The sequence below is a fragment of the Lepidochelys olivacea genome, assembly GCF_965140295.1.
Source record: "Lepidochelys olivacea isolate rLepOli2 genome assembly, chromosome: 11".
Lineage (NCBI taxonomy): Eukaryota > Metazoa > Chordata > Testudines > Cheloniidae > Lepidochelys > Lepidochelys olivacea.
Window position 1 is genome coordinate 78911752 of NC_140421.1, and position 15389 is coordinate 78927140.

Here is a 15389-nt window from a genome sequence, read left to right on the forward strand (position 1 = left end):
TGATTAGGGGTCTGGAACACATGACTTATGAGGAGAGGCTGAGGGAACTGGGATTGTTTAGTCTGCAGAAGAGAAGAATGAGGGGGGATTTGACAGCTGCTTTCAACTACCTGAGAGGTGGTTCCAGAGAAGATGGTTCTAGACTATTCTCAGTGGTAGAAGAGGACAGGACAAGGAGTAATGGTCTCAAGTTGCAGTGGGGGAGGTTCAGGTTGGATATTAGGAAAAACTTTTTCACTAGGAGGGTGGTGAAACACTGGAATGCGTTGCCTAGGGAGGTAGTGGAATCTCCTTCCTTAGAGGTTTTTAAGGTCAGGCTTGACAAAGCCCTGGCTGGGATGATTTAATTGGGGATGGGTCCTGCTTTTGAGCAGGGGGTTGGACTAGATGACCTCCTGAGGTCCCTTCCAACCCTGATATTCTATGATTCTATGAAAACAAATTTTATTGACTATAAAAAGGCAGATTTTAAGTGATAAAAGGGGTAACAAACACAACAAAGCAGATTACTAAGCAAATGAAAACAAACATGAAAACTAAGCTAGTTTCACTAAAGAAATTAGTTACAAATAGTATTTCTCACCCTAAATATTGTTGCAGGCAGTTTGAGAAGTTTCTGTAGTTCAGAGTTCCAGTTATATTCGTTTTCAGATTGGACTCCTGTCTCAGTCTGGACTCCCCCCTTGCCTTCAGTATTTCTTCTTGGGCAGACAGGCCATGGTGAGGAGTCCTGTTTGACTTCCTCTCCAACCTTAAATAGGATTTACATAAGGCGGGAATCCTTTGTTTCCCAAACTTGACTCTCCCCCCCACCCACCTTTCCCTTAAAAGAAAGGGAAAGTGACAAGAAGTCCCAGGTATCAGAGGGGTAGCCGTGTTAGTCTGTATCCACAAAAACAATGAGGAGTCCGGTGGCACCTTAAAGACTAAACTGGCCAATGGGAGCTGCGGGAGCACTGCTTGCGTGCGCCAGCAGCACACGGAGACTCGCTGGCCCCCTCCCTCCAAGGGGCATGCAGAGACATGTCAGCAGCAGCCGGCCACTTCCGGGAGCGGCATGGGGCCACGGCATGCAAGCAGCCTGCCTAACGGCCCAGCTGCACAACCAACCAGAAGCCACCTGTGGTAAGCACCTCTTGGCCAGAGGTGCACCCCCTCCTACACCCAATCCCCTGCCCCACATCAGAACCCCCTCCTGCACCAAAGTCCCTCCCAGTCCCAACACTCCCTCCATTAATATAGTAGAAATGTGTGACCCGTGATGACTTACCAAAATTCCTGGAGTGGCCCTCCAGCAAAAATTATTGCCCACGCCTGATCTAGGCCATCCCTGACAGGTATTTATCTAATCTGCTCTTAAAAACCTCCAATGACAGAGATTCCAAAACCTCCCTAAGCAATTTATTCAAGTGCTTAACTGCCCTGACAGTTAGGAAGTTTTTACAAATGTCCAACCTACACTGCCCTTGTTGCAATTTAAGCCCATTGCTTCTTGTCCTATCCTCAGAGGTTCACAAGAACAATTTTTCTTCCTCCTCCTTGTAACAACCTTTTATGTACTTGAAAACTTCTGTTCCCCCTCAGTCTTCTCTTCTCCAGACTAAACAAACCCAATTTTTTCAATCTTCCCTCATAGGTCATGTTTTCTATACCTTTCATCATTTTTGTTGCTGTTCTCAGGATTTTCTCCAATTTGAACACATCTTTCCTGAAATGTAGAGCCCAGAACTGGACACAATACTCCAGGTGAGGCCTAATCAGCATGGAGTAGAGCGGAAGAGTTACTTCTCGTGTCTTCCTTACAACACTCCTGCTAATGCATCCTAGAATGATGTTTGCTTTTCTTACAACAGTGTTACACAGTTGACTCATATTTAGCTTGTGATCCATTATGGCCCCCAGATCCATTTCTGCAGTATTCCTTCCTAGGAATCATTTCCCATTTTATATGTGTACAACTGATTGATCCTTCCTAAGTGGAGTACTTTGCATTTGTCCTTACTGAATTTCATCCTATTTACATCAGACCATTTCTCTGGTTTCTCCAGATCATTTTGAAATATGATCCTATCCTCCAAAGCACTGCAACCCTCCCTTCTTGGTATCGTCCACAAACTTTATAAGTGTATTCTCTATGCCATTATCTAAATGATTGATGAAGCTATTGAACAGAATCAGACCCAGGACCAATCCCTGTGGGAGCCCACTCAATAGACCCTTCAAAGCCTGACAGTGAACCATGGATAACTTTTCCAACCAGTTATGCACCCAACTTATAGTAGCTCCATTTAGGTTGTACTTCTCTAGTTTGTTTATGAGAAGGTCATACAAGACAGCGTGGAAGAAACGCAGCCTTCACTCTTAGGTTGGATACAAGTCAGAGACAGCTTTATTCAAGCAATTGCAAGGGAAGAAATACAATGGCCTCAGCAGTTCTTCAAAGGACAAGCAAAATCACACAAGCATTTATACCTCTTTGTGACGTGCATTAATTAAAAACATCTGTATTTTATTTAGGCTGTTTACTATCTATTCCAGTATTTTCTCACTTTCTCTTCTCAAAACATTGTCATCTCAAGGCTAGGTCACACTGAACCTGTTCTGCTGTTTTCCCACTCACTTCTGATGTGAGCCCTGCTTCTACAGGTCTCATAAAATCATAGAATATCAGGGTTGGAAGGGACCTCAGGAGGTCATCTAGTCCCACCACCTGCTCAAAGCAGGACCCATCCCCAATTAAATCATCCCAGCCAGGGCTTTGTCAAGCCTGACCTTAAAAACCTCTAAGGAAGGAGATTCTACCACCTCCCTAGGTAACGCATTCCAGTGTTTCACCACCCTCCTTGTGAAGAAGTTTTTCCTAATATCCAACCTAAACCACCCCCACTGCAACTTGAGACCATTACTCCTTGTCCTGTCCTCTTCTACCACTGAGAATAGTCTAGAACCATCTTCTCTGGAACCACCTCTCAGGTAGTTGAAAGCAGCTGTCAAATCCCCCCTCATTCTTCTCTTCTGCAGACTAAACAATCCCAGTTCCCTCAGCCTCTCCTCATAAGTCATGTGTTCCAGACCCCTAATCATTTTTGTTGCCCTTCGCTGGACTCTCTCCAATTTATCCACATCCTTCTTGTAGTGTGGGGCCCAAAACCGGACACAGTACTCCAGATGAGGCCTCACCAATGTCAAATAGAGGGGAACGATCACGTCCCTCGATCTGCTCGCTATGCCCCTACTTATACATCCCAAAATGCCATTGGCCTTCTTGGCAACAAGGGCACCCTGCTGACTCATATCCAGCTTCTCATCCACTGTCACCCCTAGGTCCTTTTCCGCAGAACTGCTGCCTAGCCATTCCGTCCCTAGTCTGTAGCTGTGTATTGGGTTCTTCCATTCTAAGTTCAGGACCCTGCACTTATCCTTATTGAACCTCATCAGATTTCTTTTGGCCCAATCCTCCAATTTGTCTAGGTCCCTCTGTAATATTGTCTCGCGATATTAGGCTAAGACTTAACTCAACAGTTGCTCTGTCTCTGACAACTTAAAATGGCTTCACTTGAACCCTCTTTCTTTTCCTACCTCCACAACAGTATCAAAAAGTCTTACTAATGTAGAGATATACCCCATCTATTGCTTCCCCACCATCCACTAGGCTTGTTACTCTGTCAAAGAAAGCTATTTGGATGTTTTGACATTATTTGTTCTAGACAAATCCAGGCTGATTGTTAATCATCACCTTATTATCTTCTAGGTACTTGCAAACTGATTGTTTGATTATTTTCACTATTATCTTTCTGGGTACTGAAGTTAAGCTGAATGGTCTGTAATTCCCCAGGTTGTCCTTATTCCCTTTTTTACAGATTGGCACTATATTTGCCTTTTTCCAGTCCTCTGGAATCTCTCCTATCTTCCATGACTTTTCGAAGATAATTGCTGATGGCACACATCTCCTCAGTCAGCTCCTTGTGTATTCTAGGATGTATTTCATTAGGCCCTGGAGATTTGAAGACATCTAACTTGTCTAAGTAATTTTTAACTTGTTCTTTCCCTATTTTAGCCTCTGATCCTACTTCATGTTCACTGGCATCCCCTATGTTAGACGTCCAATCACTACTAAACTTCCTGATGAAAACAAAGTCATTTAGCATTTCTGACGTTTCCACATTTCCCACCCCCACAATTGAGTAACGGGCCTACCCTGTCCTTGGTCTTCCTCTTGCTGCTAATATATTTGTAGAATGTATTCTTGTTACCTTTTATGTCTCTAGCTAGCTTAATCTATTTTGTGCCTTGGCCTTTCTAATATTGTCCCTACATGCTTGTGTTGTTTATATTCATCCTTTGTAATTTGACCTAGTTTCCACTTTCTGTAGGACTCTTTTTTGAGTTTCAGATCATTAAAGATCTTCAGGGTGGTCTCTTGCCACACTTCCCATATTTCCTAAGAAATGGGATAGTTTGCTCTTGTGCCCTTAATAATGTCTCATGGCAATTTTTCTAGCTCCCTTAAACTGCTTTTTCCCTTAGATTTGCTTCCCATGGGATCTTACCTACCAACTCCCTGAGTTTGCGCGAGTCTGCCTTCTTGATATCCATTATCTTTACTGTTTATCTTGTGCAGTTTTCCCTCCCACCATTCCTTAAAATCATGAATTCTATCATTTCATGATCAATTTCACCAAAGCTGCCTTCCACTTTCAAATTCTCAACCAGTTCCTCCCTATTTCTCAAAATCAAACCTACAACAGTCTCTTCCCTACCAGCTTTCTCCACCTTCTGAAATAAAAAATAGTCTCCAATATATTGCAAGAACTTGTTGGATAATCTGTGCCCTGCTGTGTTATTTTCCCAACAGATGTCTGGTTAGTTAAGTCCCCCATCACCACGAATGCTTTGAATGACTGTGCTAGTTTAAAAAAAGCCTCACCCAACTCCTCTTCCTGGTTAGGTGATCTGTAGTAGACCCCTACTATGACATCACCCTTGTTTTTTAACCCCTTTATCCTTTCAACAAGTCTCTCTCCCATCTTAATCTCAGTCCAAGTGTATATATCTTTGATCCATAAAGCAACACCTCCTCCCTGTTTTCCCTGCTTATCCTTCCTGAGACACCTGTACCCTTCTATACCAATAATCCAGTCATGTGTATTATCCCACCAAGTCTGTGATGCCAGCTATGTCACAGTTGTGTTTATTCACTAACATTTCCAGTTCTTCATGCTTATTTTCCATACTTCTCGCATTAGTATATATTTAAAATACTGATTTGATTTCCCCTGTGTTCTCGGCTCTCCCTTTTCCCTGCTACAATGGCCCATGCTCCCCTCAGATTCTGACTCTTCTCCCAGGTCTCCATGTTTTTGACTTACCTGGAGGCTTTTGTCTCCTGCCCCCATTGAACCTAGTTCAAAGCCCTCCTCACTAGATTAGCCAGTCTGTATCCAAAGATACTCTTCCCCTTATTCGATAGGTGGAATAATTTTGCTCAAAAACTTCTAATTGCTTCTGACCCTTAGCAGAAGTGGGGGGTTGGAAATCTACAGAGACGTTCTCGGTTGCATTTGTTAACAGTATCAGGCACCAAAGAGATTGGGGCTGGGTGCATTCGGAGTTCCTGTTTACCTTTAATGGGAATGTAGTGCTTCTTATCTGCTCTCTTACAGGTTGGGGGCTTGGCAGTTGGGTTTGCCAAACTATTTTGGCAGCTTAAAGTACAGTCGCATTTATAGATAAAGCTACCTTACAAGAAGAGGCAATATGATGAAGGATGTCAGTCAATTTGTGTTGACTCTCATGGATCTCCAGAGGGATTTGGAGGGAATCTAATATTTTCAGGAGTTCCTGGAATTGTCTGAACTCACCTGCATATAGGACTGGGAGGATGCATCAGGTGAGGAAGAAGAGATGTTAGTCTGTGGTGTAGCTTCTTCATCAGTCCTTTTCTCCTGAACCTCAAAAGATTCCTCCTGGGGAGTAAAGTGATGCAGGAGAGCTGGAGGAGGAGAAGGGTTTGCCTTTGACATGGCTGTAACTTGGACTTCTAGAGAATTGCTCTCTATTAGCAGCCCACAGACTCCAGAATGACCATGGGAGAGGGCAATATAGAAGAGGGGGTACACCCCAGATTTATTCATACCAAGAAGAGAGTGCGGTGATCCATGCAAGTGCATGCCTTGTGTTTCTCTTATGGAAAAACTGTCAGAAAAAGCAAGCCTTGAACAAAGATGCATAAATCAGAGAAGCTCCCCTCATGATAGTCCAGAGGAGAGGCAGATGGTGGAGGAGTTGAGACAGGGAGGCTGTCCATTTGAGCAGGTACCGGAGAGCATGTCAGTACCAGGGAATGGTACAGTACCAAAGATAAAGGAGGTCATGGTACCTAGACTCTTTGTGCACCCATCAACAAGGGTGACACAAGTTTATTTAGGTGGGGATTGGTCCTGCTTTGAGCAGGGGATTGGACTAGATGACCTCCTAAGGTCCCTTCCAACCCTGATACTCTATGACTAGCAGGTCTTTGGAGTATCTAAACTCCTCCAGTAGAGGATGAACCTGTGCAGGATTCTGATGAGTTTGGAGCCAGAAGGTGGCAGTACCATGGATGATCTCTACTTCAATGGTACCAGTTGGTCAGGTTGTGGTTTGGTTTTGGGTACTGCAGGAGCTACCAACACAGTAATCTGTACTAGTCTAGTCACGGTAGAGCACTTAGAGTTTCTACAACTATCGTCATGCTTGGACAGTACCAGAACTGACTTTGATACTAAGTAATCCTGGGTACTGTGACATCTTAAAGGGCACCTGGGGTCCTCCTGGGACCCTCAGTACCAGGAGATCTTTTTAGGATGTAAGGTCTCCAAAGTGGCAGGTCTCTGAGGTGATCTGGGCTTCTTGGCACTGATTTATTTTTGAGGAGATCTACGTCTCCTCTTTTAGAAGCCTTAGAATTGTCCCCCACAGTTTTTTTCCCTAGGTGTGCCTATTCAGCGTGAAGGCTACAGACAAAATTGATGGGACACTCTGGTTTCAGAGGTCTGTTGTACAGGGCTGGTGTGGAGAGTACCTGGCCCAGGTCCGAAGTAGTATTTGCTTCAGGTTGGGGGGCTGTCTGTAAGCAAGGACTGGCCTGTCTCCCAAGATCTGTGAGGGTGATGGGCCCCCACAACCTGAAGCAAATACTCACCAGCAACCACACAACAGAACCACTAACCCAGGAACCTATCCTTGCAACAAAGCCCGTTGCCAACTGTGTCCACATATCTATTCAGGGGACACCATCATAGGGCCTAATCACATCAGCCACACTATCAGAGGCTCGTTCACCTGCACATCTACCAATGTGATCTATGCCATCCTGTGCCAGCAATGCCCCTCTGCCATGTGCATTGGCCAAACCGGACAGTCTCTACGTAAAAGAATAAATGGACACAAATCAGACATCAAGAATTATAACATTCCAAAACCAGTCGGAGAACACCTCAGTCTCTTTGGTCACTCGATTACAGACCTAAAAGTTGCAATTCTTCGACAAAAAAACTTCAAAAACAGACTCCAACGAGAGACTGCTGAATTGGAATTAATTTGCAAACTGGATACAATTAACTTAGGCTTGAATAAAGACTGGGAGTGGATGGGTCATTACACAAAGTAAAATTATTTCCCCATGTTTATTCCACACCCTCCACCCCCAGCTGTTCCTCAGACGTTTTTGTCAACTGTTGGAAATGACCCACCTTGATCATCACTACAAAAGGTTCTCCTCCCCCTCCCCCTCCCGCTCTCCTGCTGCTAATAGCTCACCTTACCTGATCACTCTCGATACAGTGTGTATGGTAACACCCATTGTTTCATGTTCTCTATATATATAAATCTCCCCACTGTATTTTCCACAGTATGCATCCGATGAAGTGAGCTGTAGCTCATGAAAGCTTATGATCAAATAAATTTGTTAGTCTAAGGTGCCACAAGTCCTCCTTTTCTTTTTGCAGATACAGACTAACATGGCTGCTACTCTGAAACCTTCCTTATTCACTTTCTCCACACCAGTCATGGTTTTATGGACCTCTTTCATATCCCTGCTCCAGCCCCATCATCTTTTTTCCAAGCTGAATAGTCCCAGTCTTTTTCATCTCTCTTCATATGGAAGCTGTTACATACTCCTAATAATTTTTGTTGCCCTTTTCTGTACCTTTTCCATTTCTAATTATCTTTCTTAAAATGGGGTGACCAGGACTTCATGCAGTATTCAAGGTGTGTGTGTATCACGAATGTATATAGCAACATTATAATGTTTACTCTTTTATTATCTATCCCTAGTCTAATGGTTCCTAACATTGTTAGCTTGTTTGACTGCCGCTGCACTTTGAGCAGATGTTTTCAGAGAACTATCCACAATGATTCCAAAATCTCTTTCTTGAGTGGTAACAGCTAATTTAGACCCCCATTATTCTGCTGGGATTATATTTTCCAGTAAGCATTATTTCATCTGCCACTTTGCTGCCCAGCACCCCGCTTTGTGAGATCCCTTTTGTCACTCTTCACAATCTGCTTTGGACTTAACTATCTTGAGTAATTTTGTATCATCTGCAAACTTTGCCACCTCACTGTTTACCTCTTTTTCCAAATCATTTATGAATATGTTGAACCACTTTTGTCTCAGTACAGACCCCTGGGGGACAACTATTTACCTCTCTCTATTCTGAAAAATGACCATTTATTCTTATCCTTTGTTTCCTATCTATTAACCAGTTACTGATTATGAGAAGACATGCCCTTTTATTCCATGACTGATTAGTTTAAGAGCCTTTGGTAAGGACTGTTGTCAAAGGCTTTCTAAAAGTCCAAGTACACTATATTCACTGCATCACCTTTGTCCACACATTTGCTGATCCCCTCAAAGAACTCTAGTAGATTGGTGAGGCATGATTTCCCTTTACAAAAACCATGTTGACTCTTCCCGAAAATATGATGTTCATCCATCTGTCTGCTAATTCTATTCTTTACTATAGTTTCAATCAATCTGCCTCATACGGAAGATAGGTTTACTGGCCTGTAATTGCCAGGATCACCTCTGGAGCCTTTTTTAAAAATTGGCATCACATTAGCTACCCTCCAGTCATCTGGTACAGAAGCTGATTCAAGCAATAGGTTACATACCACAGTTAATAGTTCTTCAATTTCATATACGAGTTCCTTCAAAACTTTCGGGTGAATACCATCTGGTCCTGGTGACTTATTACTGTTTAGTTTATTAATTTGTTCAGAAACCTCCTCTCATGACACCTTAATCTGGGATGGTTCCTCAGATTTGTCACCTAAAAAGAATGGCTCAGGCGTGGGAACCTCCCTCATATTCGACACTGCCCTAGATACCACTTGTATGGAGCACAAAGATAGCTTGGACATATGTGCAGACTGAACACACACGGCTATCAAAAGACTAATCAAAGCAGCATGGGGTGCATGCACACCTGAAGTGGAATATCCATACAGAAACTACACAAAGAAGAATCTGTATTTAAGCAAGTTGAAAACTGGCTTACATCTTCTAAAATGAAGATCTCACACTGCCAGTATTACAAAGTATGCCTTTGTCAAGTGATCCTCAGATCTCAGTGGTTCAGGAGCCAACATTACCTAAAGAAGCCACAGTAGCATGAATTCATTCTTTCATTTACTAGAATACTGTAACAGTACCACAGGGGAAATATTTTGTTTTTATATATATAAATTATTCTCTCAGCAAAATAACTGACCAAGTATTATTTTATCAGCTACAGTAGGTTAACAACACAGTAAATGTATCCTGACTGGTTAATACTTAAATCACACAGTGTTTTAATGTCATGCGCTGCAAAGAGACACATTAAAAAGCCACTTGCAGCTTGCAAGCCTCAAAGCAGTGATGCTCAGACTATCTAGCTAGTCGTCATGAAATAGATTGAGAAGTAGTCAGAGAAGTAGAATGTACTTTCAGATCTATTTCACAGACTCTTTCTGCTGATAAATCAGTTTTCTTCCATCCTTCCAAATGCTAAACAAGACATAATGTGTACAAATCTCTTTAAAAAACTGAAATTTTCATATTAACATACACAAGTATATCGCAAATCAGAACTGAAGGTAAAATATAGTCCTTAAATGCATGATCGTGTTCATGACACATTATGCATTTATCTCTGAATAGATATTTTACAAAGGCCATTTCTTCTAATACCTAACTGCAAATGGAAGCGTTAAGGACAAAGTGCCAGGTTTACATTATTTTAATATACATTAACTCCTCACTTAACGTTGTAGTTAAAACAATGTTAAACGAATCCAATTTCCCCATAAGAATTAATGTAAATGGGGGGTTAGGTTCCAGGGAAATTTTTTTCGCCAAACAAAATAATATATTGTATACATATACATACCCACCCAGTATAAGTTTTAAACAAACAATTTAATACTGTACACAGCAATGATGATTGTGAAACCTAGTTGAGGTGGTGAAGTCAGAGGGTGGGATATTTCCCAGGGAATGCCTTACTGATAAATGATTAACTAGCACTCAGCTGAGCCCTCAAGGGTTAACACATTGCTGTTAATGTCAAGGCAGCACGAATGGAGGGAGGGGAGACAGCATGGCAGAGAGAGACAGAGACACACACCGTGTGTGTGTGTGAGAGAGAGAGACACGCATTGCCCCGTTAAGTATGCTGACCCCACTAAGTACACTGCCTTTTTAAGCAGCAAAGAGTCCTGTGGCACCTTATAGACTAACAGACGTACTGGAGCATAAGCTTTCGTGGGTGAATACCCACTTCGCTGGATGCATGCCTTTTTAAGTAGATCAGCAAGTTGAGATAGCAGCTGCTGCCAGCAAGCCCCCTCCATTCCGAGCCCTGTTGTGTCCCGTCCCCCCACCCCACCCCCCGGCTCTGTGGAGATGGGGTAAAGAAGCGGGGGGCAGGAGGGGGACACCCTGACATTAGCCCCCCCTCTTCCCCACATAGCAACCAGGAGGCTCCCGGGAGCAGCGCCAAGGCAGAGGGCAGGAGCATCACATGGCAGTGGGAGGAGGGACAGCTGAACTGCCCAGCAATTAATAGCCTGCTGGTTGACTGCTGGACAGGGAACTTAGGAGAGCTTATAGGGGGGCTGCTGGCCCACCCTGGTTCCAAGCCTCCACCAGCTAGCTCCAACAGGCTGCTCTTTCTGCAAGCAGTGGACAAAGCAGGTGGCTGCCAAACAAGGTTATAAGGGAGCATTGCACAACTTTAAACAAGCATGTTCTCGAATTGATCAGCTATGTAACAACGAAACAATATTAACCGGGGCGACTAAGTGAGGAGTTACTGTAGTATTTTTTTCAGCATTGTATGGGTTGTTCTCCAATTCAGAATACACATATTTACAAAGTTTATGTACAACGTATTAAAAAAAAAAATGTAAACACTTTTACCCAAAAGCAAAAAGGAGAAAAGTAAAAGCAGAAGACATCTTAAAAGAGAGACACCTTCATGAACCACATCTATTCCCATTCATGATTGCATAGCATGTCTGTGGCAAATAGATTAACTGCTTACATGAAAAAGTGAAGTTAGGAACATAATGTATTTTTAGTCCCTTTTAATGTGATTTAATTGACAGAAACAATCTGAAGAGTTAGACTCATGTGACTAGCAAGCAATCTGGCCCACAGACCATTTTTCTATCTTCAACTCCTATGTCTCTAGGACGTTAAAAAGACAATCTGGGGAAAACGTTTTGTAATAACTGTTAACCTCAGAAAATTCCACTAATTTTGGAACATAAATTTTGGAATTTGTTAAAAAACATTTTAGTTAGAGCTCACCTTTAGTTGTGTAATCTGCTGTTCCAGTAATACCTCTGACTGACATTTGAGCAGTTCAATCTCATCCTGGAACTGAAGCTGCTGCTTCAATTTCGCCTCCTCAAACTGAGCTAGGAGAGCTGTTCGCACAGTTTCCACTTCAGAGGCAGAAGCAGAGGCATACATCTGTAAGATTTTTTAATCAATTTTATTATTGAGAAAAATCAGTAACTCCCATATCTCACAGTGATTTTCCCTCCAACCCTAAGGGCCAGATTCTCAGCTGGTGTGAACTGCCATACTTCCACTTCCATCTTGACTGAAGGAAACCAGATCTGATCTCTGTGCAAGTTCGCAAAGATACTGGCAGGTGGAAGTGGAGGTGGAGGATTCTGGGAGAGGAGATTGGCACCAAAGTCCTCCTAAACTAATTGCCTAGTTAATCGAATGAGCAACTCAGATTGCAGAGCACACCACCTGCTTGCATCTTCTGATGCCCATAAGGTTCATGGAAATACACCAGAAAAAGGGGAGTCAAACAAATGGCAGCTGTGCCTCATTAAAACAATATAACAGTTACCCAATGACCAGTGATATTGGGCTTCTAGGAAAATTTCAGCTGCATTCTCCTTTGTAAACTCAATCACTGCGGCCATTAGACTGATGGAAAATCCTGTTTCCAGGCTCAAGACACTTAAAGGATGAGAATTTTCACTTGATCAACAAAGCTAACTTCCCAGGCGTATACTTCTTCTGCAGAAAACCCAAAGGGACAAACAGTACATATTTTCAGGTCACCCTAAAGTACAGCAACCTGTCTGATACTAGCAGCTCAAAGACACCTCCCCCTTCCCCTCCCTCCAAACCAAAGGAAATTAATGTTTTCCCCAAAGGTAAACCACTTTTGCAAGGGGGACACTGCCATTCAAACTCACAGAAATTGCACTTATGATTAACAGTCCCATCGCTCATTACTGAATTTTGCAGAGCAATGAGTGAAAAAGCAAAATAATGTATCATAAAAAAGGGAAGTTACTAATCTTATAGTAATTGGAGTTACTCGAGATGCATGGTCCCTATGGGCACTCTGCCTGTGAATACGCATGCACTACATGAGCCTGAGACCAGAAGATTCTTCTTAGCAGCATCCAACTGGTCAGTGCCTGCATCCTTGCTCTCCTCATGCTCCATGCCGAGGGCATAAGGGGAGGTACTGTGCAATTATCTCTCCTGTTCCTTCTCTAAACTCACTTAATGGATAGGATCTGAAGCAGAGGTGAAGGAGGGTGAATAGTGGAATATAGATAGGGATCACATCTTGACGAACTCGTTACTATAAAGGTAAATAACTTACCTTTCTTCCTCAAGTGCTGATCCCTAAGTGTATTCCACTGTGGGTGACTGAAAACCAGTACTCAGAAGAGTCAGGTGCGAGGCTGCAGGCAGTAAAGATGTTTGTAGGACCTCCACACCAAAGAATGCATAAGCTGTGGAGGCTTGAACTAAGGCATAATGTTTTTTGAAGGTACAAACAGAACTCCATATTGCTGCTTTGCAAATTCCAAGCAGGAGCACCTCCTGACGCAATGCTAGTGAAGCTGCTTGTGCTCTAGCAGAATGAGCCCACACACAGTGTAGGAGAGGAAGATTCACCAAATAAAAGTAGAATACAGCCCAAAATCCACTTAGAGAGTCTGAGAGGCTATAGCTTGTCCTCTCATTTTAGCCTGCAGAAGAGAAGAATGAGGGGGGATTTGATAGCTGCTTTCAACTACCTGAAAGGGGGTTCCAAAGAGGATGGCTCTAGGCTGTTCTCAATGGTAGCAGATGACAGAACGACGAGTAATGGTCTCAAGTTGCAGTGGGAGAGGTTTAGATTGGATATTAGGAAAAACTTTTTCACTAAGAGGGTGGTGAAACACTGGAATGCGTTACCTAGGGAGGTGGTAGAATCTCCTTCCTTAGAGGTTTTTAAGATCAGGCTTGATAAAGCCCTGGCTGGGATGATTTAACTGGGAATTGGTCCTTTGAAATTGTCTGTGATCATCCAGGATGAGAGCATAATGGGCGACGTGATGGCAAACATGCAGCTGGTGGTTTAAAAAGGTTATTGTGCAGTGGCAGGCTTGAGTCGGTGCGTACTTTCTCCAGTAACTTGCCAGTGGCAACCTCTGTCTGATATGAGGAGGAGCAATATTGCTCAGAACTGGGAGCCAGGGTAGTGGAGTTGGACGCAGGGTATTGGAGAGGATACACCCGGCGGCACGTAACTGCGTATCCACCAGTTTGGTGTGGGACGATCGGCTTCATATGGGTGAGCAGTACTTGGCCTTTGAATACAAGGTGGCAAGAGTGGACATCCGCAGGGTTGGAGTATGAGCACCCCATGACGAACCTGCCAGTTTGCTAAGAAGATTGTTGTACGTCTTAATTTTAGCTAATGTCTTCTTCTGGTGGGCCTGGTAACTCAATGTCCAGTCTAAGGTCACACCTAGACAGACCGGTTCTACTTCATGCTTCACCTTCTGACCATTCAGATAAACATTCAGTTCTCAGGTTGCGCTGGCGTGATGAAGATGGAACAAAGTGGTGACATTTTTATGACGCTTGACTGGAGGCACCAAGTTTTACAGTAGTCAGCTAACTTTGTCATGTCCCGGTTTAAGGGGGTATCAAACACATGGAATGTCCAGGCCTGGGTACCGCAACAGATGTCGTCTGTGTAAATGAACTTTCGTGACTCCGTTGTTGGCAGGTCATTGATGTAAAGGTTGAACAGGGTTGGCGAAAGCACTGAGCCCTGGGGTAACCCATTGCTCTGTTGTCTCCAAGCACTCGTCTTCTCCCTCATATGGATTCTAAACTGCCTATAGCAGAGGAACAGTTCAATGACACCTGTGACCCAAGGTAGCAGGACCCGTGATACCTTCACAAGTAGGCCAGTGTGCCATACCGTATCATACGCCACTGTTAGGTCAATGAAAACAGCGCCTGTTTTCAAGTTTCTCTGGAAGTCATTTTCAACATGTGCTATGGCCTCGCGAAAGCTGGCATGGTCAGGGCTCAAACTTCTCTCCACGTTGGGTAATATGTGGTGTAGGACCAAGCGCTCCAGTGCCTGGAAGCACACCAACAATAATGATATGGGACGATAGCTTGATGCTTGACTCGGGTCCTTTCCAGGCTTTAGGAGGCCAATGACTTTTGTGGTGCATCATATCTTGGAATGCTCGGTCATGGAAATGAGGGATTTTTGGAAAAGCTTCATTCTGTCCAGGTAGAACGCTAATGTGCGTTGGATGTGTAATGTAAGACAGCCTCTTGTATATTCACATGGAGTTTGGGTTAAAACGTAGGCCGGTAAATCGGTTGACTAAAGTGGAAAGAGGATGTTATTTTGCATATACATTTTGGATGTGGTCTCAGGGTGACTTTGTCCATGAAAAATGCGGTGTACCAAGGATGAGCCATGAAAGCCCCTATTTCACTTGTCACACGGATGTAATTGAGACCAAGAATGCTAACTCACTGATAAATGAAGTAGAGACCAGGTGGCTAACTGTTTGAATGG

General features: G+C 43.4%; 1 protein-coding gene across 5 annotated transcripts in view; it reads right to left on the reverse strand.

The window, feature by feature from the left end:
* The window catches only part of PCNT (pericentrin), a 233547-nt gene that overhangs the window by 109709 nt on the left and 108449 nt on the right, over window positions 1–15389 (reverse strand). For all 5 annotated transcript variants that reach the window (XM_084644031.1, XM_084644033.1, XM_084644030.1 and 2 more), the window contains one exon: window positions 11840–12004. In XM_084644031.1, coding sequence (XP_084500157.1) covers window positions 11840–12004 — 165 coding nt within the window. The remainder of the gene's footprint in view (window positions 1–11839; window positions 12005–15389) is intronic.